The 26,851-nt window shown below is 45.1% G+C and overlaps 1 protein-coding gene across 1 annotated transcript in view; it reads left to right on the plus strand.

Moving 5' to 3' along the window:
- BTK (Bruton tyrosine kinase) overlaps positions 1-26,851 on the plus strand; it is a 367,194-nt gene that overhangs the window by 298,534 nt on the left and 41,809 nt on the right. The window contains exons 9-11 of the mRNA XM_069748626.1: positions 17,455-17,517; positions 18,289-18,343; positions 19,427-19,506. Coding sequence (XP_069604727.1) covers positions 17,455-17,517; positions 18,289-18,343; positions 19,427-19,506 — 198 coding nt within the window. The remainder of the gene's footprint in view (positions 1-17,454; positions 17,518-18,288; positions 18,344-19,426; positions 19,507-26,851) is intronic.

Below are 26,851 nucleotides of genomic sequence, written 5' to 3' on the forward strand. Positions count from 1 at the left end.
TTAAAATTCGACCAGCGATTTGTCATTTTTACAACGAAATTTACAAAACCATTTTTTTTAGGGACCACCTCACATTTGAAGTCAGTTTGAGGGGTCTATATGGCTGAAAATACCCAAAAGTGACACCATTCTAAAAACTGCACCCCTCAAGGTACTCAAAACCACATTCAAGAAGTTTATTAACCCTTCAGGTGCTTCACAGAAGCAGAAGCAACATGGAAGGAAAAAATGAACATTTAACTTTTTAGTCACAAAAATTATCTTTTAGCAACAATTTTTTTATTTTCCCAATGGTAAAAGGAGAAACTGAACCACGAAAGTTGTTGTCCAATTTGTCCTGAGTACGCTGATACCTCATATGTGGGGGTAAACCACTGTTTTGGCGCACGGCAGGGCTTGGAAGGGAAGGAGCGCCATTTGACTTTTTGAATCAAAAATTGGCTCCACTCTTTAGCGGACACCATGTAACGTTTGGAGAGCCCCCGTGTGCCTAAAAATTGGAGCTCCCCCACAAGTGACCCCATTTTGGAAACTAGACGCCCCAAGGAACTTATCTAGATGCATAGTGAGCACTTTGAACCCCCAGGTGCTTCACAAATTGATCCGTAAAAATGAAAAAGTACTTTTTTTCGCAAAAAAATTCTTTTAGCCTCAATTTTTTCATTTTCACATGGGCAACAGGATAAAATGGATCCTAAAATGTGTTGGGCAATTTCTCCTGAGTACACCAATACCTCACATGTGGAGGTAAACCACTGTTTGGGCACATGGTAAGGCTCGGAAGGGAAGGAGCGCCATTTGACTTTTTGAATGAAAAATTATTTCCATCGTTAGCGGACACCATGTCGCGTTTGGATAGCTCCTGTGTGCCTAAACATTGGCGCTCCCCCACAAGTGACCCCATTTTGGAAACTAGACCCCCCAAGGAACTAATTTAGATGCCTAGTGAGCACTTTAAACCCTCAGGTGCTTCACAAATTGATCTGTAAAAATGAAAAAGTAATTTTTTTTCACAAAAAAATTCTTTTCGCCTCAATTTTTTCATTTTCACATGGGCAGTAGGATAACATGGATCATAAAATTTGTTGGGCAATTTCTCCCGAGTACGCCGATACCTCATATGTGGGGGTAAACCACTGTTTGGGCACTCGGCAGGGCTCGGAAGAGAAGGCGCGCCATTTGACTTTTTGAATGGAAAATTAGCTCCAATTGTTAGCGGACACCATGTCGCGTTTGGAGAGCCCCTGTGTGCCTAAACATTGGAGCTCCCGCACAAGTGACCCCATTTTGGAAACTAGACCCCCCAAGGAACTTATCTAGATGCATATTGAGCACTTTAAACCCCCAGGTGCTTCACAGAAGTTTATAACGCAGAGCCATGAAAATAAAAAATAATTTTTCCTCAAAAATGATTTTTTAGCCTGGAATTTCCTATTTTGCCAAGGATAATAGGAGAAATTGGACCCCAAATATTGTTGTCCAGTTTGTCCTGAGTACGCTGATACCCCATATGTGGGGGTAAACCACTGTTTGGGCGCACGGCAGGGCTCGGAAGGGATGGCACGCCATTTGGCTTTTTAAATGGAAAATTAGCTCCAATCATTAGCGGACACCATGTCACGTTTGGAGAGCCCCTGTGTGCCTAAACATTGGAGATCCCCCAGAAATGACACCATTTTAGAAACTAGACCCCCAAAGGAACTAATCTAGATGTGTGGTGAGGACTTTGAACCCCCAAGTGCTTCACAGAAGTTTATAACGCAGAGCCATGAAAAAAAAAAAAAAAATTATTTTCTCAAAAATGATCTTTTAGCCTGCAATTTTTTATTTTCCCAAGGGTAACAGGAGAAATTTGACCCCAAAAGTTGTTGTCCAGTTTCTCCTGAGTACGGTGATACCCCATATGTGGGGGTAAACTACTGTTTGGGCACATGCCGGGGCTTGGAATTGAAGTAGTGACGTTTTGAAATGCAGACTTTGATGGAATGCTCTGCGGGCGTCACGTTGCGTTTGCAGAGTCCCTGATGTGCCTAAACAGTAGAAACCCCCCACAAGTGACCCCATTTTGGAAACTAGACCCTGAAAGGAACTTATCTAGATGTGTGGTGAGCACTTTGAACCCCCAAGTGCTTCATAGAAGTTTATAATGCAGAGCCGTGAAAATAATAAATACGTTTTCTTTCCTCAAAAATAATTATTTAGCCCAGAATTTTTTATTTTCCCAAGGGTTACAGGAGAAATTGGACCCCAAAAGTTGTTGTCCAGTTTCTCCTGAGTACGCTGATACCCCATATGTGGGGGTAAACCACTGTTTGGGCACACGTCGGGGCTCAGAAGGGAAGTAGTGACTTTTGAAATGCAGACTTTGATGGAATGGTCTGCGGGTGTCACGTTGCGTTTGCAGAGCCCCTGGTGTGCCTAAACAGTAGAAACCCCCCACAAGTGACCCCATTTTAGAAACTAGACCCCCCAAGGAACTTATCTAGATATGTGGTGAGCACTTTGAACCCCCAAGTGCTTCACAGACGTTTACAACGCAGAGCCGTGAAAATAAAAAATCATTTTTCTTTCCTCAAAAATTATGTTTTAGCAAGCATTTTTTTAGATTCACAAGGGTAACAGGAGAAATTGGACCCCAGTAATTGTTGCGCAGTTTGTCCTGAGTATGCTGGTACCCCATATGTGGGGGTAAACCACTGTTTGGGCACACGTCAGGGCTCGGAAGTGAGGGAGCACCATTTGACTTTTTGAATACGAGATTGGCTGGAATCAATGGTAGCGCCATGTTGCGTTTGGAGACCCCTGATGTGCCTAAACAGTGGTAACCCCTCAATTCTAACTCCAACACTAACCCCAACACACCCCTAACCCTAATCCCAACTGTAGCCATAATCCTAATCACAACCCTAACCCCAACACACCCCTAACCACAACACTAACCCCAACACACCCCTAACCCTAACCACAACCCTAATTCCAACCCTAACCCTAAGGCTATGTGCCCACGTTGCGGATTCGTGTGAGATATTTCCGCACCATTTTTGAAAAATCTGCGGGTAAAAGGCACTGTGTTTTACCTGCGGATTTTCCGCGGATTTCCAGTGTTTTTTGTGCGGATTTCACCTGCGGATTCCTATTGAGGAACAGGTGTAAAACGCTGCGGAATCCGCACAAAGAATTGACATGCTGCGGAAAATACAACGCAGCGTTTCCGCGCGGTATTTTCCGCACCATGGGCACAGCGGATTTGGTTTTTCATATGTTTACATGGTACTGTAAACCTGATGGAACACTGCTGCGAATCCGCAGCCATATCCGCACCGTGTGCACATAGCCTAATTCTAAAGGTATGTGCACACGCTGCGGAAAACGCTGCGGATCCGCAGCAGTTTCCCATGAGTTTACAGTTCAATGTAAACCTATGGGAAACAAAAATCGCTGTACACATGCTGCGGAAAAACTGCACGGAAACGCAGCGGTTTACATTCCGCAGCATGTCACTTCTTTGTGCGGATTCCGCAGCGGTTTTACAACTGCTCCAATAGAAAATCGCAATTGTAAAACCGCAGTGAAATGCGCAGAAAAGAACGCGGTAAATCCGCCATAAATCCGCAGCGGTTTAGCACTGCGGATTTATCAAATCCGCAGCGGAAAAATCCGCAGAGGACCAGAATACGTGTGCACATTCCTAACCCTAACCCTAACCCTAGCCCTAACCCTAGCCCTAACCCTACCCCTAACCCTACCCCTAACCCTACCCCTAGCCCTACCCCTAACCCTACCCCTACCCCTAGCCCTAACCTTAACCCTAACCCTACCCCTAACCCTAACCCTACCCCTAACCCTATTCTAACATTAGTGGAAAAAAAAAAATTTCTTTATTTTTTTATTGTCCCTACCTATGGGGGTGACAAAGGGGGGGGTCATTTATTATTTTTTTATTTTGATCACTGAGATAGATTATATCTCAGTGATCAAAATGCACTTTGGAACGAATCTGCCGGCCGGCAGATTCGGCGGGCGCACTGCGCATGCGCCCGCCATTTTGGAAGATGGCGGCGCCCGGGAGAAGACGGACGGGACCACGGCTGGATCGGTAAGTATGATAGGGTGGGGGGGGACCACGGGGGGGGGGATCGGAGCACGGGGGGGGGAATCGGAGCGCGGGAGGGGTGGAACGGAGCGCGGGGGGCGTGGAACGGAGCACGGGGGGGCTGGAATGGAGCACGGGGGGGTGGAACGGAGCACGGGGGGGTGGATCGGAGTGCAGGGGGGGTGATTGGAGCACGGGGGGGTGATTGGAGCACGGGGGGAGCGGACACGAGCACGGGGGGGAGCGGAGCACAGGGCGGAGGGGAGCCGGAGCAGTGTACCGGCCAGATCGGGGGGGTGGGGGGGCGATCGGAGGGGTGGGGTGGGGGCACACTAGTATTTCCAGCCATGGCCGATGATATTTCAGCATCGGCCATGGCTGGATTGTAATATTTCACCCGTTATAATGGGTGAAATATTACAAATCGCTCTGATTGGCAGTTTCACTTTCAACAGCCAATCAGAGCGATCGTAGCCACGAGGGGGTGAAGCCACCCCCCCTGGGCTAAACTACCACTCCCCCTGTCCCTGCAGATCGGGTGAAATGGGAGTTAACCCTTTCACCCGATCTGCAGGGACGCGATCTTTCCATGACACCGCATAGGCGTCATGGGTCGGAATGGCACCGACTTTCATGACGCCTACGTGGCGTCATGGGTCGGGAAGGGGTTAATTACCTTCCTCCTCTGATTTGGTGCCATTGTTCTTCCAGCATGTGGTTCGTTTACATGGCATTCCAGAGAACATCGTTTCTGACAGAGGTTCCCAGTTTGTTTCGAGGTTTTGGCGAGCCTTTTGTGCTAGGATGGGCATTGATTTGTCTTTTTCCTCGGCTTTCCATCCTCAGACAAATGGTCAAACTGAACGAACCAATCAGACCTTGGAAACATATCTGAGATGTTTTGTTTCTGCTGATCAGGATGATTGGGTGTCCTTTTTGCCGTTGGCTGAGTTCGCCCTTAATAATCAGGCCAGCTCGGCTACCTTGGTTTCGCCGTTTTTCTGCAATTCTGGGTTCCATCCTCGTTTCTCTTCAGGGCAGGTTGAGTCTTCGGACTGTCCTGGTGTGGATACTGTGGTGGACAGGTTGCAGCGGATTTGGACTCATGTAGTGGACAATTTGACCTTGTCCCAGGAGAAGGCTCAACGTTTCGCTAATCGCAGACGCTGTGTGGGTCCCCGACTTCGTGTTGGGGATTTGGTTTGGCTGTCATCTCGTTATATTCCTATGAAGGTTTCCTCTCCTAAGTTTAAGCCTTGTTTCATTGGTCCGTATAGGATTTCTGAGGTTCTTAATCCTGTGTCTTTTCGTTTGATCCTTCCAGATTCTTTTTCCATCCATAACATATTCCATAGGTCATTGTTGCGGAGATACGTGGCACCTATGGTTCCATCTGTTGATCCTCCTGCCCCGGTTTTGGGGGAGGGGGAGTTGGAGTATATAGTGGAGAAGATTTTGGATTCTCGTGTTTCGAGACGGAAACTCCAGTATCTGGTTAAGTGGAAGGGTTATGGTCAGGAAGATAATTCCTGGGTCTTTGCCTCTGATGTCCATGCTGCCAATCTTGTTCGTGCCTTTCATATGGCTCATTCTGGTCGGCCTGGGGGCTCTGGTGAGGGTTCGGTGACCCCTCCTTAAGGGGGGGTACTGTTGTGAATTCTGTGGTCGAGCTCCCTCCTGTGGTCACAAGTGGTACTTCGGCTGATTCTGTCTATGGGCTTCCGTTGGTGGATGTGAGTGGTACTGCGGCTTCTGAGTTTCCTTCCTCAGGTGATGAGGTTAAGTCGTTAGGTGCTGCTCTATTTAACTCCACCTAGTGCTTTGATCCTGGCCTCCAGTCAATGTTCTAGTATTGGTCTTGCTTCCTCCTGGATCGTTCCTGTGGCCTGTCTGCTCAGCATAAGCTAAGTTCTGCTTGTGTTACGTTTTTTGCTATATTTTCTGTCCAGCTTGCTATATTGGTATTTGCTTGCTGGAAGCTCTGAGACGCAGAGGGAGCACCTCCGTACCGTTAGTCGGTGCGGAGGGTATTTTTGCCCCTCTGAGTGGTTGTTTGTAGGTTTTTGTGTTGACCGCAAAGCTATCTTTCCTATCCTCGGTCTATTCAGTAAGTCGGGCCTCACTTTGCTAAATCTATTTCATCTCTGTGTTTGTATTTTCATCTTAACTCACAGTCATTATATGTGGGGGGCTGCCTTTTCCTTTGGGGAATTTCTCTGAGGCAAGGTAGGCTTATTTTTCTATCTTCAGGCCTAGCTAGTTTCTCAGGCTGTGCCGAGTTGCATAGGGAGCGTTAGGCACAATCCACGGCTACCTCTAGTGTGGTTTGATAGGATTAGGGATTGCGGTCAGCAGAGTTCCCACGTCTCAGAGCTCGTCCTATGTTTTTTGGTTATTGTCAGGTCACTTTGTGTGCTCTGAACTTCAAGGTCCATTGTGGTTCTGAATTACCTATTCATAACAGTTGCGGTCTCTTTACCTTTACTGAAGGTTCAGCATCCACAGTCCAGAGCACCAGATCACAGGGTAGGCAGAGTCCGGCCAGTTTGGAGGCAAATCCAGAGTCCCTTTATCCAGGTGGAAATCAGTAGCCTTCCCTTGTGCTTCGGTGGTGTAGTCCCTTACTGCCTATGGCTTCACATAAGGGTCTCACAGATGCGATGTTTCACTCTCTCTGTCCCCCATATAGGATAGGACAATACCCAAGGCAAACAGGATCATGGGGTGCATTAAAAGAGGTCTGGATACACATGATGAGAGCATTATACTGCCTCTGTACAAATCCCTAGTTAGACCGCACATGGAGTACTGTGTCCAGTTTTGGGCACCGGTGCTCAGGAAGGATATAATGGAACTAGAGAGAGTACAAAGGAGGGCAACAAAATTAATAAAGGGGATGGGAGAACTACAATACCCAGATAGATTAGCGAAATTAGGATTATTTAGTCTAGAAAAAAGACGACTGAGGGGCGATCTAATAACCATGTATAAGTATATAAGGGGACAATACAAATATCTCGCTGAGGATCTGTTTATACCAAGGAAGGTGACGGGCACAAGGGGGCATTCTTTGCGTCTGGAGGAAAGAAGGTTTTTCCACCAACATAGAAGAGGATTCTTTACTGTTAGGGCAGTGAGAATCTGGAATTGCTTGCCTGAGGAGGTGGTGATGGCGAACTCAGTCGAGGGGTTCAAGAGAGGCCTGGATGTCTTCCTGGAGCAGAACAATATTGTATCATACAATTATTAGGTTCTGTAGAAGGACGTAGATCTGGGTATTTATTATGATGGAATATAGGCTGAACTGGATGGACAAATGTCTTTTTTCGGCCTTACTAACTATGTTACTATGTTACTATGTTACCCATATGGCTGGTGACTTGAGCCTGTTTTTAGGGTCTCTTAGATAACCCGGCTGTGTAGGTGTTACCGTGCCTCCTGGGTGTAGGTGCAGACAGGTAATCAGCAATTAGCTGTCCTGCCGTTCTCTGAAATAAGGCGTAGAGGTCCTTACTCCCTCAGTGTTCCGGCTACCGGGATGTTGCGCCTCAGAAGGAGGCAGCTTGAACGGGTCTGGTCCCCTTCTGGTATCCTCTCCTTTGCTTCGACTTCCTTCACGCTCACTGCAATACAATTCTGTCCTTCATTGTGTCTTTCTGGGAGCTGCAGCTCTGAGGGCATGCACAGCTCCTTTAGCCTTCTGTCCTCCTCAGACTCTGGTCCAGAACTAACAGAACTCCTGTCTGGAGCTCTGCCAGGAACTGACTTCTGTCTGGAACTGACTAACTTTCCTTACAGGCTACCAGTTATATATATATATATGGGGAGTGACCTAATAAATAGGAGCAAAAGCTCTCCCTGGTGGCCTGGAGTGTGAACTGCGTTGCATGTTTGTGATACCTGGGTGCAGTTATCCTTCTTTGCCTCCAAACATAGCATCACTCTCCCCGAGAGGAAAGCAATACCACTGCGATGACCAGGACCCTGCGGCGCCGCATATATAACACTGCCCACGTACTATATAGCACAGCCCACTTAGCATATAACACAGCCCACGTAGTATATAACACAGCCCACATAGTATATAACACAGCCCACGTAGTATATAGCACAGCCCATTTAGTATATAGCACAGCCCACGTAGTATATAACACAGCCCACGTAGTATATAGCACAGCCCACGTAGTATATAACACAGCCCACGTAGTATATAGCACAGCCCACGTAGTATATAGCACAGCCCACATAGTAGATAACAAAGCCCACATAGTATATAACAGCCCACGCAATATATAACACAGCCCACGTAGTATATAACACAGCCATGTAGTATATAACACAGCCCATGTAGTATATTGCATAGCCACGTAGTATATAGCACAGCGACGTAGTATATAGCACAGCGACGTAGTATATAGCAAAGCAACATAGTATATAACACAGTGACGTATATAACAGAGCCGCGTAGTATATAGCACAGCCACGTAGTATATAAAACAGCCCACGTAGTATATAGCACTGCACACGCAGTATATAGCACAGAAACGTAGTATATAACACAGGCCACGCAGTATATAACACAGCCCATGCAGTATATAACACAGCCACGTAGTATATTGCACAGCCACGTAGTATATAGCACAGCCCACATAGTATATAGCACAGAGACGTAGTATATAACACAGCCCACGTAGTATATAACACAGCCCACGTAGTATATAACACAGCCCACGTAGTATATAGCATAGCCCACGCTGTATATAACACAGCTCACGTAGTATATAACACAGCCCACTCAGTATATAACACAGGCCACATAGTATCTAACACAGCCCACGTAGTATATAACAATGTGGGCACCATATCCCTGTTAAAAAAGAGAATTAAAATTAAAAATAGTTACGGTATACACTCACCTTCCAGCGGCCCCCGGATCCAGGCCAGGCGTTTAGTGATGCTCCTCGCGACGCTCCGGTACCAAGAATGCATTGCAGCAATAACACGTGATGATGTAGCGGTCTCGCGAGACCGCTACGTCATCATCTCGCAAGACTGCCACGTCATCTCCGGTCATTGCCACAATGGATTCTTGGGACCGGAGCGTCGCGAGGAGCGGGAAAGGCGCCGGAAGGTGAGAATATAATGTTTTTTTTATTATTATTTTTAACATTAGATCTTTTTACTATTGATGCTGCATAGGCAGCATCAATAGTAAAAAGTTGGTCACACAGGGTTAATAGCAGCGTTAACGGACTGCTAAACCACTATGGGGCACTGACTGGGGGGTAGGGAGGTGGCACTGACTGGAGGGGAGTAGGGAGGGGCAAATTCGCGTCTGGACTGTGCCCGTCACTGATTGGTCGCACTCAGCCAGCCGCGACCAATCAGCGACGTGGGATTTCCGTTACAGACAGACAAACAGACAGAAGTGGACCTTAGACAATTATATACATAGACTAGATGGTGGCCCGATTCTAACGCATCGGGTATTCTAGAATATGCATGTCCACGTAGTATATTGCCCAGCCATGTAGTATATTGCCCAGCCACGTAGTATATTGCCCAGCCACATAGTATATTGCCCAGTCATGTAGTATATTGCCCAGTCACGTAGTATATTGCCCAGCCACGTAGTATATTGCCCAGCCACGTATTATATTGCCCAGTCACGTAGTATATTGCCCAGCCACGTAGTATATTGCCCAGCCACATAGTATATTGCCCAGCCACATAGTATATTGCCCAGCCACGTAGTATATTGCCCAGCGACGTAGTATATTGCCCAGTCACGTAGTATATTGCCCAGTCACGTAGTATATTGCCCATCGACATAGTGTACAGCATAGAGACACGTAATATATTGCCCAGTCACGTAGTATAATGCCCAGCCACGTAGTATATAACACAGTGCACGTAGTATATAGCACAGCGCACACAGTATATAGCACAGAAACGTAGTATATAACACAGGCCACGCATTATAAAACACAGCCCATGCAGTATATAACACAGCCACGTAGTATATTGCACAGCCACGTAGTATATAGCACAGCCCACATAGTATATAGCACAGAGATGTAGTATATAACACAGCCCACGTAGTATATAACACAGCCCACGTAGTATATAACACAGCCCACGTAGTATATAGCACAGCCCACGCTGTATACAACACAGCTCACGTAGTATATAACACAGCCCACCCAGTGTATAACACAGGCCACATAGTATCTAACACAGCCCACGTAGTATATAACAATGTGGGCACCATATCCCTGTTAAAAAAGAGAATTAAAATTAAAAATAGTTATGGTATACATTCACCTTCCAGCGGCCCCTGGATCCAGGCCAGGCATTTAGCGATGCTCCTCGCGACGCTCCGGTACCAAGAATACATTGCGGCAATAACACGTGATGATGTAGCGGTCTCGCGAGACCGGTACGTCATCATCTCGCAAGACTGCCACGTCATCTCCGGTCATTGCCACAATGGATTCTTGGGATCGGAGCGTTGCGAGGAGCAGGAAAGGCGCCGGAAGGTGAGAATATAATGATTTTTTTTTATTATTATTTTTAACATTAGATCTTTTTACTATTAATGCTGCATAGGCAGCATCAATAGTAAAAAGTTGGTCACACAGGGTTAATAGCAGCGTTAACGGACTGCTAAACCGCTATGGGGCACTGAATGGGGGTAGGGAGGGGGCACTGTCTGGAGGGGAGAAGGGAGGGGCAAATTCACGGCCGGACTGTGCCCGTCGCTGATTGGTCGTGCCCAGCCAGCCGCGATCAATCAGCGACGTGGGATTTCCGTTACAGACAGACAAACAGACAGAAGTGGACCTTAGACAATTATATACATAGACTAGATGGTGGCCCGATTCTAACGCATCGGGTATTCTAGAATATGCATGTCCACGTAGTGTATTGCCCAGTCACGTAGTATATTGCCCAGTCACGAAGTATATTGCACAGCCCACGTAGTATGTTGCCCAACCACGTAGTATACTGCCCAGCCACGTAGTATATTGCCCAGTCACGTAGTATATTGCCCAGTCACTTAGTATATTGCCCAGCCACGTAGTATATTGCCCAGCCACGTAGTATATTGCCCAGCTACATAGTATATTGCCCAGCCACGTAATATATTGCCCAGTCACGTAGTATATTTCCCAGTCACGTAGTATATTGCACAGCCACGTAGTATATTGCCCCACCACGTAGTATATTGCGCAGCCATGTAGTTATTGCCCAGCCACGTAGTATATTGCCCAGTCACTTAGTATATTGCCCAGCCACGTAGTATATTGCCTAGCCACGTAGTATATTGCCCAGCTACATAGTATATTGCCCAGTCACGTAGTATATTGCCCAGCGACGTAGTGTACAGCATAGAGCCACGTAGCATATTACCCAGTCACGTAGTATAATGCCCAGCCACGTAGTATATTGCACAGCCACGTAGTATACAGCACAGCCACGTAGTATATTGCCCAGTCACATAGTATATTGCCCAGCGACGTAGTGTACAGCATAGAGCCACGTAGCATATTACCCAGTCACGTAGTATAATGCCCAGCCACATAGTATATTGCACAGCCACGTAGTATACAGCACAGCCACGTAGTATATTGCCCAGTCACGTAGTATATTGCCCAGCGACTTAGTGTACAGCATAGAGCCACGTAGTATATTGCCCAGTCACCTAGTATAATGCCCAGCCACGTAGTATATTGCACAGCCACGTAGTATACAGCACTGCCACGTAGTATACTGCCCAGTCACGTAGTATATTGCCCAGCCACGTAGTATATTGCCCAGCCACGTATGTCACAGGTTAAAAAATAAACATATACTCACGTTCCGAGGGAGCCCTTGTAGTCATGTCGCCTGTGTGCGGTGCACTTGGCAGCTTCCGGTCCCAGGGTTGGTAGTGCAGGACCCGTGATGACGTTCCGGTCACATGACTGTGACATCATGGCAGGTCCTTCTCGCGCAGGACCTGTGATGAGGTCGCGGTCACATGACCGTGACATCATGGCAGGTCCTTGTTGCATATCATCCTTGCCACCGGAACCTGCTGCTTGCATGGAGAGGTCACCGGAGCGTCGCGAGGAGCGGGAAAGGCGCCGGAGGGTGAGTATATGATGATTTTTTTTTTGTAATTATTTTTAACATTAGATCTTTTTACTATTGAGGCTGCATAGGCAGCATCAATAGTAAAAAAAAGTTGGTCACACAGGGTTAATAGCAGCGTTAATGGAGTGCGTTACACCGCGGTCCATTAGCGTTAACCCTGTGTGAGCACTGACTGGAGGGGAGTACGGAGCGGGCACTGACTGCGGGGAGATAGGAGCGGCCATGTTGCCGCCGGACTGCGCCCGTCGCTGATTGGTCGTGGCAATGGTCGTGGGCGTTTTGCCACGACCAATCAGCGACTTGGATTCCATGACAGACAGAGGCCGCGACCAATGAATATCCATGACAGACAGAAAGACGGAAGTGAACGAATCCGTTCATTCCTCAACCAAGAATCTGCAAAAACCCTAGTCCATGCCCTCATCATCTCTCGCCTTGACTACTGCAACCTCCTGCTCTGTGGCCTCCCCTCTAACACTCTCGCACCCCTCCAATCTATTCTAAACTCTGCTGCCCGACTAATCCACCTGTCCCCCACTATACCCCGGCCTCTCCCCTCTGTCAATCCCTTCACTGGCTCCCCATTGCCCAGAGACTCCAGTACAAAACCCTAATCCATGCCCTTATCATCTCTCGCCTTGACTACTGTAACCTCTTGCTCTGTGGCCTCCCCCTCTAACACTCTCGCACCCCTCAAATCTATTCTAAACTCTGCTGCCCGACTAATCCACCTGTCCCCCCGCTATTCCCCGGCCTCTCCCCTCTGTCAATCCCTTCACTGGCTCCCCATTGCCCAGAGACTCCAGTACAAAACCCTAACCATAACATACAAAGCCATCCACAACCTGTCTCCTCCATACATGCACGCAACCTCCGATCCTCACAAGACCTCCTTCTCTACTCCCCTCTTATCTCCTCTTCCCACAATCGCATACAAGATTTCTCTCGCGTATCCCCCCTACTCTGGAACCCTCTACCACAACACATCAGACTCTCGCCTACCATCGAAACCTTCAAAAAGAACCTGAAGACCCACCTCTTCCGACAAGCCTACAACCTGCAGTAACCACCGATCAACCAAACCACTGCATGACCAGCTCTACCCTCACCTACTGTATTCTCACCCATCCCTTGTAGATTGTGAGCCTTCGCGGGCAGGGTCCTCTCTCCTCCTGTACCAGTTATGACTTGTACTGTTCAAGATTATTGTACTTGATTTTATTATGTATACCCCTCCTCACATGTAAAGGGCCATTGAATAAATGGCGCTATAACAATAAATAATAATAATAATAATAATAAGTGACCCTTAGACAATTATATACATAGATATCCTTGCTGCTACTTTTACATATATTGAGAGTTTTTTCCAGCATCCCCTTTTTCCCAGCACCTATTTCTGATTTTCACTTATGGCACAATTTTAATCACGTATGAATAAAATATATTAATTTTAATTCAATCTAATTTGTTACTTCTATGTTTTGCACATATGTACCTAAAAGTTTGGGTTCCAATGGCAAAATTTTTCTTTATGTGTTCTGGACAGCATAGAAGTGCCACTCATCATCAGTATGAGTATATATTGATCACGGACAACTAATTAGTATCAATGTAAAAAACACAGTTGCTTTTTTTAGTGCAGAATCAAAGCTTTTTTGTACAATTAAAAAAATATAAAAAATGCTGCTTCATATCTGCACCAAAACAAATCAAATAAAGCGAATACCCACAAAAAATTTAGCAAAAATGCAATAACCAGAGGAGATTATTATTGCGTAGTTTGGTGTAGACACATGAAGAAAACACGCAGCTTAAGAGCTGCAGATCAAATTAATGAACACAGCCTTACCGACATGTTTGTGCCTCTTTCTCTTCTGTAAAAGTTGGGAGTTATGTGTGTGTATGTATCTAGTATATAGTGTGTATGTATACATTATATAGTGTGTGTATGTATATAGTATGTGTATGTATATAGTGTGTGTATGAGTGTGTGTATGTATCTAGTATATAGTGTGTATGTATACATTATATAGTGTGTGTATGTATATAGTATGTGTATGTATATAGTGTATGTATGTATCTAATATATAGTGTGTATGTATACAGCATATAGTGTGTGTATGTATATAGTGTGTGTGACTGTATGTGTGTATACATTATATAGTGTGTGTATGTATATAGTGTGTATAGTGTGTATGTGTGTATACAGTATAAAGTGTGTGTGTAAGCATATATTATATAGTGTGTATGTATGCAGTATATAATGTGTATGTATACAGTTTATAGTGTGTGTATGCGTGTATATAGTGTGTATGCATGTATATAGTATATACTGTAGTGTGTGTATGTATACAGTATATAATGTGTGTGTCCCTGTGTATATAGTATACAGTGTGTGTATGTATATTGTTTGTGTGTATATAGTATGTATATAATATATAGGTCACAGTGTGACCAGACCCAACCGGTGGTCGTCAACGGACGGCCCAACTTACAAACAATGGGATTGAAAAAGTGAGAGGAAGGCCCTACCCAAAGGGAATGGGGAATGGTCATCACCTGAGCTCAAACCTGAACCATAAAGATACCAAATGTAAATTTTTGGTGAAGAACCAACAACAAGTGGAACACAATTGTGAAGTTGAACGAAATGTATTGGTTATTTTAAATTTTTGGGGTAATTCAAAAACTGAAAAGTGGGGCGTGTAATATTATTCTGCCCTTTTACTTTCAGTGCAGCAAACTCCCTCCTGAAGTTCATTGTGGATCTCTGAATGATCCAATGTCGTCCTAAATGCCTAATGAAGATAAATATGATCCACCTGTGTGTAATCAAGTCTCCGTATAAATTCACCTGCTCTGTGAGAGTCTCAGGGTTCTGTGTGAAGCACAGAGAGCATCATGAAGACCAAGGAACACAACAGGCAGGTCCGTGATACTGTTGTGGAGAAGTTTAACACCGGATTTGGATACAAAATGATTTCCAAAACTTTAAACATTCCAAGGAGCACTGTGCAAGCATATTGAAATGGAAGGAGTATCATACCACTGCAAATCTACCAAGACCGGCCGTCCCTCTAAACTTTCATCTCAGACAAGGAGAAGACTGATCAGAGATGCAGCCAAGAGGCCCATGATCACTCTGGATGAACTGCAGAGATCTACAGCTGATGTGGGACAGTCTGTCCATAGGACAACAATCAGTCGTACACGGCACAAATCTGGCCTTTATGGGAGAGTGGCAACAAGAAAGCCATTTCTCAAAGATATCCATAAAAACTGTTGTTTAAAGTTCGCAACAAGCCACCTGGGAGACACACCAAACATGTGGAAGAAGGTGCTCTGGTCAGATGAAACCAAAATCGAACTTTTTGGCAACAATGCCAAACGATATGTTTGTCGTAAAGGCAACACAGCTCATCACTCTGAACACACCATCCCCACTGTCAAACATGGTGGTGGCAGCATCATGGTTTGGGCCTGCTTTTCTTCATCAGGGACAGGGAAGATGGTTAAAATTGATGGGAAGATGGATGGAGCCAAATACAGGACAATTCTTGAAGAAAATCTGTTGGAGTCTGCAAAAGACCTGAGACTGGGACGGAGATTTGTCTTCCAACAAGACAATGATGCCAAACATAAAGCAAAATCTACAATGGAATGGTTCACAAATAAACGTATCCAGGTGTTAGAATGGCCAAGTCAGAGTCCGGGCCTCAATCCAATCGAGAATCTGTGGAAAGAGCTGCAAACTGCTGCTCATACATGATCTCCATCAAACCTCACGGAGCTCGAGCTCTTTGCCAAGGAAGAATGGGCAAGAATTTCAGTCTCTGGATGTACAAAACTGATAGAGACAGACCCCAAGTGACTTGTAATCGCAGCAAAAGGTGGCGCAACAAAGTATTAAGTTAAAGAGGCCGAATATTATTGCACACCTCACGTCTCAGTTTTTGACTTTCCACAAAAATTTAAAATAACCAATAAATTTAGTTCAACTTCACAATTGTGTTCCACTTGTTGATTCTTCACCAAAAATTTACATTTGGTATCTTTATGTTTGAAGCATGATATGTGGGAAAAGGTTGAAAAGTTCCAGGGGGCCGAATAGTTTCGCAAGGCACTGTATGTATACAGTATATAGAGTGTGTATGTGTATATAGTATATAGTGTCTATGCATAAGGTAAATAGTGTGTGCATGTATATACTGTGTGTGTATGTATACAGTATATAGTGTGTATGTTTATAGTGTGTGTGTGTGTGTACTTATGCAATGTATAATGTGTGTATGTATATAGTGTGTGTGTATGTATACAGTATACAGTGTGTGTACTTATGCAGTGTATAATGTATGTATATATATTGTGTGTTTATATACAGTATATAGCGTGTGTGTGTGTATATATTATATACTATGTGTTTTGGCAAAGCAACTTACTTGGGTGCGGGATGAGGTATCAAGGAACCGTTTGTAAATGTAAAGTCCATTTAATAGTGCGGGTTCACCCGCTTGAGTTAGAGTCCAACTTCTTAGTCCTTTAGTAACAACACATAATCCTATAGGTCTGCAACCTCCACACACAGACCATGTGTGAGACAAACAGGCTCCATTGTACAATGTGAACTACACCCAGGGGTGGACATATGGGGAACAGCCTACCTGCCATAGTCTTTAGGTCTTCACAATAAACCTCGCCCTGTTATGGCTGATTAACCCCTCTTAGTACTATGAGTACTAGAGCATTACTTCAGGTTTACATCACAAAGGACAACCACCTCTGTGATACATATCTCCCATCAATTATGTGTCCGGCAGCCACCTTACAGTGTGTATGTATACAGTATATAGTTACTGTATGTTCACAGTATATAGTGTGTGTTGTGCAGAGCTGTGTGTGTATTTGTGTGGTGATGTAGCAGAGCTGTATGTGTATTTGTGTGTTGGCGTAGCAGCATCTGTGTGTGTACACTGTGGAGGCATTATACTGTGGGGGGAATGGCAATTGCATCATACTATGTGGAAGGTGGCTATGGGGGTCTCATACTGAGTGGGGGTCTCATACTGTGTGTGGGGCAATGTACTCTGAGGATATATAAAAGCTGCCACGTTGTGCTACGCGCTGCTCTGTGTCCCTCTTTCTTATTTTTCAGAGTTCTGAAGTTCAGTATTTCTTATATTTCCTCAATGCTTTAATGGCTTTAATTTTCATTTGTCCAGACAGGAGGGCTACATCCCTGGTAACTATGTTACCGAAGCTCAGGATCCAATGGAAATATATGAGTAAGTATGATAACTTTTCGGTAAAAAAAGAAACATGCAGCATCTTTCATCTACACATTTATTGCAGAAAATGCCTATTTCTCTATTTACCTGCCTTATGTAATACCTGTAAAAGTGAGCGCATATGAAGCTTTTTTTGTGTGTCATCTATCTAAACGACGCAGCCAGAAAACACATTGTAATACCGCTGCTTTTCAGTATAAATCTGCCTGCAGGGGTTTTGCCATTTGGTTCTTGGTTCAGCAAAAGTATAGAATGTGCTATTCACTCACGCTCAATTTCCTGTTGTCTTACTGTCTTGAATAAGATAATGCTAAATAATCAGGTAAAGAGTCATTTGTACTGGCCATTATAACTATGTACAAATTTACTGGCCAACGCAGACGGATGGGGACAGTGGGATCATTAATACTATCTTTCTATTGCCATATGGCAGAACATCATCTATGTACCGCCAACAGCTATAAGTTTTATGCCAGTGTAAACAATACCCTTAAAGGTGTCCATATTTTTTTCAATCAGGTGCATTCTGCAGATGCAGGGGCTGCGATAAGTATTTCTAGGCTGAAGGGTTTTGCAGTGTTTTGCGGCAGCACTGATCATTTAATTTGTTCTCAGAAGTTGCATAGACTTGTGGTCATTCTGGACTAATTGCAGCAAATCTTACACAATTATCATTTTCTAACTGTTGTGAACATTCCCAGATGAATAATACATGGAGATGCATGTGGTTTAGCTTCACTACAGCTGCGTCTCCTTTTTACTCTACAGGTGGTATTCCAAAAATATGACCAGAAGCCAAGCAGAGCAGTTACTGAGAGCACAGGTAATAAATATCAACCATAAATCTTGCAATCTATTGCAAATACTACTCCTGATTAATAGGTGATGAGCATCGTTAGAAAATAGTTGGTAATAGCAAGTCTTTATATCGATGATATTTGTTTCTAAAGGTTTGGTGATGTTTTTTTCTGTGTTATTATACAGTACAAAATTGAAAATAGTCCTGAACTATTAAATTTCCACACTGATTACTGAGCTTAAAGCGCTGGAGTGGTGCCTCTAATTTACTCTCCCTGCCCCTAATAATATACTTACCAGTCACCTTCTTCAGCGCTTCCTGGCGCAGCTCCGGTCCCGCTCCACCATCTTGTAACTGCAACTTCTGACTGACCGAACGTCAGAGGTAACGGTCATAATCTCTCCGTGTAAGTCTATCAAGGTCTCATTCTGGCCTTCACTAACTTACTTTGAGTTGTGACTTCCGGCACCCAGCAAATACTGGAGAGTTCGGGCAGGTCACAACATGCAGAAGACAACCGGAGCGGCGCAGAGAACAGAAGAAGGCAGTGGCTGGTAAGAATAGTACTAGGGGCAAGGAAATAAGTCTTAAAACTTACAGAAGAACTCCCGTCAAAATTTTTATTCTCTTAATATACAGCACTGTGTACTTACAATTGCTCATTTTGCCTTTCTACCCAGATAATTCTTCTCTTTTCTCTGCTCTATGTAGAAACAGGAAGTCTCTTGTCCTTGCATTTATCATTCCCCTCTTCATCTCCTGACTCAGCTGCTCCCTCCTCCATCCTGCCAGGGGTATTGCAGTGACTTATGACTCACCCTGGGAAAATTGACCTCCTTTTTCTACACAGAGCTTAGCAGGATTCAGCTAGTAATCATGTGATGTCATAGACCTAATGGAAAAGAGAAGAATTATCTGGGTAGAAAGGCAAAATGAAAAATTATAAGTGACAGTGCTGTATAATATGGTGACTGGAATATATTAAGAGGACACAAACCTTGAAGGGAGCGCTTCCTCAAAAAGGAAAACAAAAGTTGTAAAAACTGCTCAAAATGAGATTTTTACATTGATCTTTTTCCAATAAGATGTAAAACAAATGTTTTACAGGACAAAGAGGGTGGATTTATTGTTAGAGATTCTAGCAAAGCTGGAAAATATACAGTATCCGTATATGCAAAATCATCCGGGTGAGTAAGAGAAATGAAAAACACAGCAAAACCTCAATCATTGATTTTGTAAGTATAGTATATAAAGAGTAATATACCTTCTTTTTCTCTATATTTACAGTATAATTATACATATTTGAATGCTATCAAAAACAGAAATGCTAATTGTTTCATTGATGCAAAGTCAATGTACAAAAGAGAAATATATCTGAAATCAGTACATGGTGTGATCAACCTTTGCCTTCAAAACAGCGTCAATACTTCTGGGTACACTTGAGAAGTAAGCATGATGTGTAATTCATCTGCTACAATAAGTTTTCATGGCCAACCACTGCGTCTATAGTCCTTAATGTTGCCCATTCCATTCCTTGGTGCCCTCAATGCTGAGAAATACAGGCAGATACCTATCAATCATGTAATACCATCAGGGAGGCTTTAGACTGGCACCAAATGTATTCTGCAGCCGGACAACAACCCCAAACATCCAGCCAATGTCACTCAAGCTATGTTCCCACGGTCAGTAATGGTAGGGCATTGGGCAATGTATATGTCCGCTGCGTCCAAAGCGCTGCCGGCTATTGAACGCAGGTGATTCCGCATGTGTTCACTGAACCTTGCAGAATCATCGTGTAAAATACATTGTATGGGTGAGATTTATCTTGTGGAGACTGTGCATCTCCGCAAGATAAATAGACATGCCGCGGTCTGGAAGGACGCGCCGCATGTCTGTCTCCACGGGTGATCTGTAGGCGTCGGTGCATGCATAGTGGACATGGGATTTCTAGAAATTCCATCCACTATGCTGTAACATCTCCCCGCTGCGGGTTGGACGCCACGGATGTGAGCAGCATCCAACCCGCAGCATTTACTGACCGTGGGAACATACCTTAAGGCTATGTGCACACAGTGCGTTTTTGCTGTGTTTTTCTGCGCATAAATGGGCAAGAAACGCAGTGGAATCTGTTGTGAATTCTGTGGCAGAGCTCCCTCCTGTGGTCACAAGTGGTACTTTGGCTGATTCTCTCTATGAGCTTCCGTTGGTGGAGGAGAGTGGTACTGCGGCTTCTGAGTTTCCTTCCGCAGGTGATGTGGTGAAGTCGTTAGGTGCTGCTCTATTTAACTCCACCTAGTGCTTTCATCCTGGCCTCCAGTCAATGTTCTAGTATAGGACTTGCTTCCTCCTGGATCGTTCCTGTGGCCTGCTGCTCTGCATAGCTAAGTTCCGCTTTTGTTATTTTTGTTTGCTGTTTTTTTCTGTCCAGCTTGCTTGTTTTGTTTTTCTTGCTTGCTGGAAGCTCTGGGACGCAGAGGGTGTACCTCCGTGCCGTTAGTTGGTACGGAGGGTCTTTTTGCCCCCTTTGCGTGGTTATTTGTAGGGTTTTGTGTTGACCGCAAAGTTACCTTTCCTATCCTCGCTCTGTTCAGAAAGTCGGGCCTCACTTTGCTAAATCTATTTCATCTCTACGTTTGTCTTTTCATCTTATCTCACAGTCATTATATGTGGGGGACTGCCTTTTCCTTTGGGGTATTTCTCTGAGGCAAGGTAGGCTTATTTTCTATCTTCAGGCTAGCTAGTTTCTCAGGCTGTGCCGAGTTGCATAGGGAGCGTTAGGCGCAATCCACGGCTGCTTCTAGTGTGGTTGGAGAGGATTAGGGATTGCGGTCAGCAGAGTTCCCACGTCTCAGAGCTCGTTCTATGTTTTTGGGTTATTGTCAGGTCACTGTATGTGCTCTGACTTCTATGTCCATTGTGGTGCTGAATTGCCTGATCATAACAGTACTGGAGGCCAAAAGTACTAATGATTCTCAATAGAGGGAAAAAAGAAGTTCTGAGACCATTTTTTTTTCTCTGCACTGTGTTTTGCCTTTTTTTTCCCCTAGACATTTGGGTGGTTCAGGACACAGGTGTAGCGATGGACATTAAAGGTCTGTCTTCATGTGTGGATCAGCTCACGGCAAGAGTACAAAATATTCAAGACTTTGTGGTTCAGAATTCTATGTTAGAACCAAGAATTCCTATTCCTGATTTGTTTTTTGGAGATAGAACTAAATTTCTGAGTTTCAAAAATAATTGTAAACTATTTCTGGCTTTGAAACCTCGCTCCTCTGGTGTCCCAGTTCAACAAGTTAGGATCGTTATTTCTTTTTTACGTGGCGACCCTCAGGACTGGGCATTTTCTCTTGCGCCAGGAGATCCTGCATTAAGTAATATTGATGCGTTTTTCCTGGCGCTCGGATTGCTGTACGATGAACCTAATTCAGTGGATCAGGCAGAGAAAAATTTGCTGGCTCTGTGTCAGGGTCAGGATGAGATAGAGGTATATTGTCAGAAATTTAGAAAGTGGTCCGTACTCACTCAATGGAATGAAGGTGCGCTTGCAGCTATTTTCAGAAAGGGTCCCTCTGAAGCCCTTAAGGATGTCATGGTGGGATTTCCTATGCCTGCTGGTCTGAATGAGTCTATGTCTTTGGCCATTCAGATCGGTCGAAGCTTGCGTGAGCGTAAATCTGTGCGCCATTTGGCGGTATTATCTGAGCATAAACCTGAGCTTATGCAGTGCGATAGGACTTTGACCAGAGTTGAACGACAAGAACACAGACGTCAGAATGGGCTGTGTTTCTACTGTGGTGATTCCACTCATGCTATCTCTGATTTTCCTAAGCGCACTAAGCGGTTCGCTAGCTCTGCCACCATTGGTACGGTACAGTCAAAATTTCTTTTGTCCGTAACCTTGATCTGCTCTTTGTCATCTTATTCTGTCATGGCATTTGTGGATTCAGGCGCTGTCCTGAATTTGATGGACTTGGAGTATGCTAGGCGTTGTGGGTTTTTCTTGGAGCCCTTGCAGTGTCCTATTCCATTGAGAGGAATTGATGCTACGCCTTTGGCCAAGAATAAGCCTCAGTACTGGACCCAGCTGACCATGTGCATGGCTCCTGCACATCAGGAGGTTATTCGCTTTCTTGTGTTGCATAATCTGCATGATGTGGTCGTGTTGGGGTTGCCATGGCTACAAGTCCATAATCCAGTATTAGATTGGAAATCCATGTCTGTGTCCAGCTGGGGTTGTCAGGGGGTACATGGTGATGTCCCATTTCTGTCTATTTCGTCATCCACCCCTTCTGAGGTCCCAGAGTTCTTGTCTGATTACCGGGATGTATTTGATGAGCCCAAGTCCGATACCCTACCTCCGCATAGGGATTGTGATTGTGCTATCGATTTGATTCCTGGTAGTAAATTCCCAAAAGGTCGACTGTTTAATTTATCTGTGCCTGAGCACGCCGCTATGCGGAGTTACGTGAAGGAGTCCTTGGAGAAGGGGCATATTCGCCCGTCATCGTCGCCATTAGGAGCGGGGTTCTTTTTTGTTGCCAAGAAGGATGGTTCGCTGAGACCTTGTATAGATTACCGCCTTCTAAATAAGATCACGGTTAAATTTCAGTACCCCTTGCCGCTGTTATCTGATTTGTTTGCTCGGATTAAGGGGGCTAGTTGGTTCACCAAGATAGATCTTCGTGGTGCGTATAATCTAGTGCGTATTAAGCAAGGCGATGAATGGAAAACTGCATTTAATACGCCCGAGGTCCATTTTGAGTACCTAGTAATGCCATTCGGACTTGCCAATGCTCCATCAGTGTTTCAGTCCTTTATGCATGACATCTTCCGAGAGTACCTGGATAAATTCCTGATTGTATACTTGGAGGATATTTTGGTCTTCTCGGATGATTGGGAGTCGCATGTGAAGCAGGTCAGAACGGTGTTTCAGGTCCTGCGTGCTAATTCTTTGTTTGTGAAGGGATCAAAGTGTCTCTTTGGTGTTCAGAAGGTTTCATTTTTGGGGTTCATTTTTTCCCCTTCTACTATCGAGATGGACCCTGTTAAGGTCCAAGCCATCTATGATTGGACTCAGCCGACATCTCTGAAAAGTCTGCAAAAGTTCCTGGGCTTTGCTAATTTTTATTGTCGCTTCATCTGCAATTTTTCTAGTATTGCTAAACCATTGACCGATTTGACCAAGAAGGGTGCTGATGTGGTCAATTGGTCTTCTGCTGCTGTGGAAGCTTTTCGGGAGTTGAAGCGTCGTTTTACTTCTGCCCCTGTGTTGTGTCAACCAGATGTTTCGCTTCCATTCCAGGTCGAGGTTCATGCTTCTGAGATTGGAGCAGGGGCTGTTTTGTCACAGAGAAGTTCTGGTTGCTCGGTGATGAAACCATGCGCCTTCTTTTCCAGGAAGTTTTCGCCTGCTGAGCAAAATTATGATGTTGGCAATCGAGAGTTGCTGGCCATGAAGTGGGCATTCGATGAGTGGCGTCATTGGCTTGAAGGAGCTAAGCATCGCGTGGTGGTCTTGACTGATCATAAGAACTTGACTTATCTCGAGTCTGCCAAGCGGTTGAATCCTAGACAGGCTCGTTGGTCGCTGTTTTTCTCCCGTTTTGACTTTGTGGTTTCGTACCTTCCGGGCTCTAAAAATTTGAAGGCGGATGCCCTGTCTAGGAGTTTTATGCCCGACTCTCCGGGTTTATCTGAGCCGGCGGGTATTCTCAAAGATGGAGTGATTGTGTCTGCCATCTCCCCTGATTTGCGGCGGGTGCTGCAAAATTTTCAGGCTAATAAACCTGATCGTTGCCCAGCGGAAAAACCCTGATAGGTGGACGAATAAAGTTATCTCTGAGGTTCATTGTTCGGTGTTGGCTGGTCATCCTGGAATCTTTGGTACCAGAGAGTTAGTGGCTAGATCCTTTTGGTGGCCATCTCTGTCGCGGGATGTGCGTTCTTTTGTGCAGTCCTGTGGGATTTGTGCTCGGGCTAAGCTCTGCTGTTCTCGTGCCAGTGGGTTGCTTTTGCCCTTGCCGGTCCCGAAGAGGCCTTGGACACATATCTCTATGGATTTTATTTCAGATCTTCCCGTCTCTCAAAAAATGTCAGTCATTTGGGTGGTTTGTGATCGCTTCTCTAAGATGGTCCATTTGGTACCCTTGTCTAAATTACCTTCCTCCTCTGATTTGGTGCCATTGTTCTTCCAGCATGTGGTTCGTTTACATGGCATTCCAGAGAATATCGTTTCTGACAGAGGTTCCCAGTTTGTTTCGAGGTTTTGGCGAGCCTTTTGTGCAAGGATGGGCATTGACTTGTCTTTTTCCTCGGCTTTCCATCCTCAGACTAATGGCCAGACCGAACGAACCAATCAGACCTTGGAAACATATCTGAGATGCTTTGTTTCTGCTGATCAGGATGACTGGGTGTCCTTTTTGCCTTTGGCTGAGTTCGCTCTTAATAATCGGGCCAGCTCGGCTACCTTGGTTTCGCCGTTTTTCTGCAACTCTGGGTTCCATCCTCGTTTCTCTTCAGGGCAGGTTGAGTCTTCGGACTGTCCTGGTGTGGATATTGTGGTGGACAGGTTGCAGCAGATTTGGACTCATGTAGTGGACAATTTGACCTTGTCCCAGGAGAAGGCTCAACGTTTCGCTAATCGCAGACGCTGTGTGGGTCCCCGACTTCGTGTTGGGGATTTGGTTTGGTTGTCTTCTCATCATATTCCTATGAAGGTTTCCTCTCCTAAGTTTAAACCTCGTTTCATTGGTCCGTATAGGATTTCTGAGGTTCTTAATCCTGTGTCTTTTCGTTTGACCCTTCCTGATTCTTTCTCCATCCATAACGTATTCCATAGGTCATTGTTGCGGAGATACGTGGCACCTATGGTTCCATCTGTTGATCCTCCTGCCCCGGTTTTGGTCGAGGGGGAGTTGGAGTATATTGTGGAGAAGATTTTGGATTCTCGTGTTTCAAGACGGAAACTCCAGTATCTGGTTAAGTGGAAGGGTTATGCTCAGGAAGATAATTCCTGGGTCTTTGCCTCTGATGTCCATGCTCCCGATCTTGTTCGTGCCTTTCATATGGCTCATCCTGGTCGTCCTGGGGGCTCTGGTGAGGGTTCGGTGACCCCTCCTCAAGGGGGGGTACTGTTGTGAATTCTGTGGCAGAGCTCCCTCCTGTGGTCACAAGTGGTACTTCGGCTGATTCTCTCTATGAGCTTCCGTTGGTGGAGGAGAGTGGTACTGCGGCTTCTGAGTTTCCTTCCGCAGGTGATGTGGTGAAGTCGTTAGGTGCTGCTCTATTTAACTCCACCTAGTGCTTTCATCCTGGCCTCTAGTCAATGTTCTAGTATAGGACTTGCTTCCTCCTGGATCGTTCCTGTGGCCTGCTGCTCTGCATAACTAAGTTCCGCTTTTGTTATTTTTGTTTGCTGTTTTTTTCTGTCCAGCTTGCTTGTTTTGTTTTTCTTGCTTGCTGGAAGCTCTGGGACGCAGAGGGTGTACCTCCGTGCCGTTAGTCGGTACGGAGGGTCTTTTTGCCCCCTTTGCGTGGTTATTTGTAGGGTTTTGTGTTGACCGCAAAGTTACCTTTCCTATCCTCGCTCTGTTCAGAAAGTCGGGCCTCACTTTGCTAAATCTATTTCATCTCTACGTTTGTCTTTTCATCTTATCTCACAGTCATTATATGTGGGGGGCTGCCTTTTCCTTTGGGGTATTTCTCTGAGGCAAGGTAGGCTTATTTTCTATCTTCAGGCTAGCTAGTTTCTCAGGCTGTGCCGAGTTGCATAGGGAGCGTTAGGCGCAATCCACGGCTGCTTCTATTGTGGTTGGAGAGGATTAGGGATTGCGGTCAGCAGAGTTCCCACGTCTCTGAGCTCGTTCTATGTTTTTGGGTTATTGTCAGGTCACTGTATGTGCTCTGACTTCTATGTCCATTGTGGTGCTGAATTGCCTGATCATAACAGGAATCCTTATGCAAACTAATTCAATGACAATCCTGAAGTGTTGTTTACATGATCAGTAAATTTCCTTAAGTATTTTCAGTGCGTTTTTTTCTGCAGCATGTCAATTCTTTGTGCATTTCTGCAGCGTTTTTCACCCATTGACTTCAATTGAGTCAGACAAATCTGCTGCAAAAACGCAGGCATAAAAATGTTTGCGGATTTGCTGCGTTTTTGTTTGCATTTTTGCGGGTTTCTATGATATTTCCCACACTGTCATCTGTGTGACAGCATAGGAAACACCGGCGCGGTGGTTCTTATCGGCAGTACCACTACTGCCGGTAAGACTGTCAGATGTCAGCGTGACCCACAGCAGTGACCCACGGTAAAAAGCTTACCGCAGGTCAGCAGGCGTGGGCTGATAAGAGCGACAGCAGGTGCCGCTGAAGGAGACATAGTCTCTTGTCAGCCGACGCCTTGGCTCACACTTAAAACAAAAAACATGCAAAATAATTAATTACATACATATTCAAATAAAAATAATAAAAAAATGACACTTACCTAAGACCAAATCCCGATGCCCTCATCTCCTAGTAAAAACAAACCAC

Source organism: Ranitomeya imitator, chromosome 2 (genome assembly GCF_032444005.1).
Source record: "Ranitomeya imitator isolate aRanImi1 chromosome 2, aRanImi1.pri, whole genome shotgun sequence".
Lineage (NCBI taxonomy): Eukaryota > Metazoa > Chordata > Amphibia > Anura > Dendrobatidae > Ranitomeya > Ranitomeya imitator.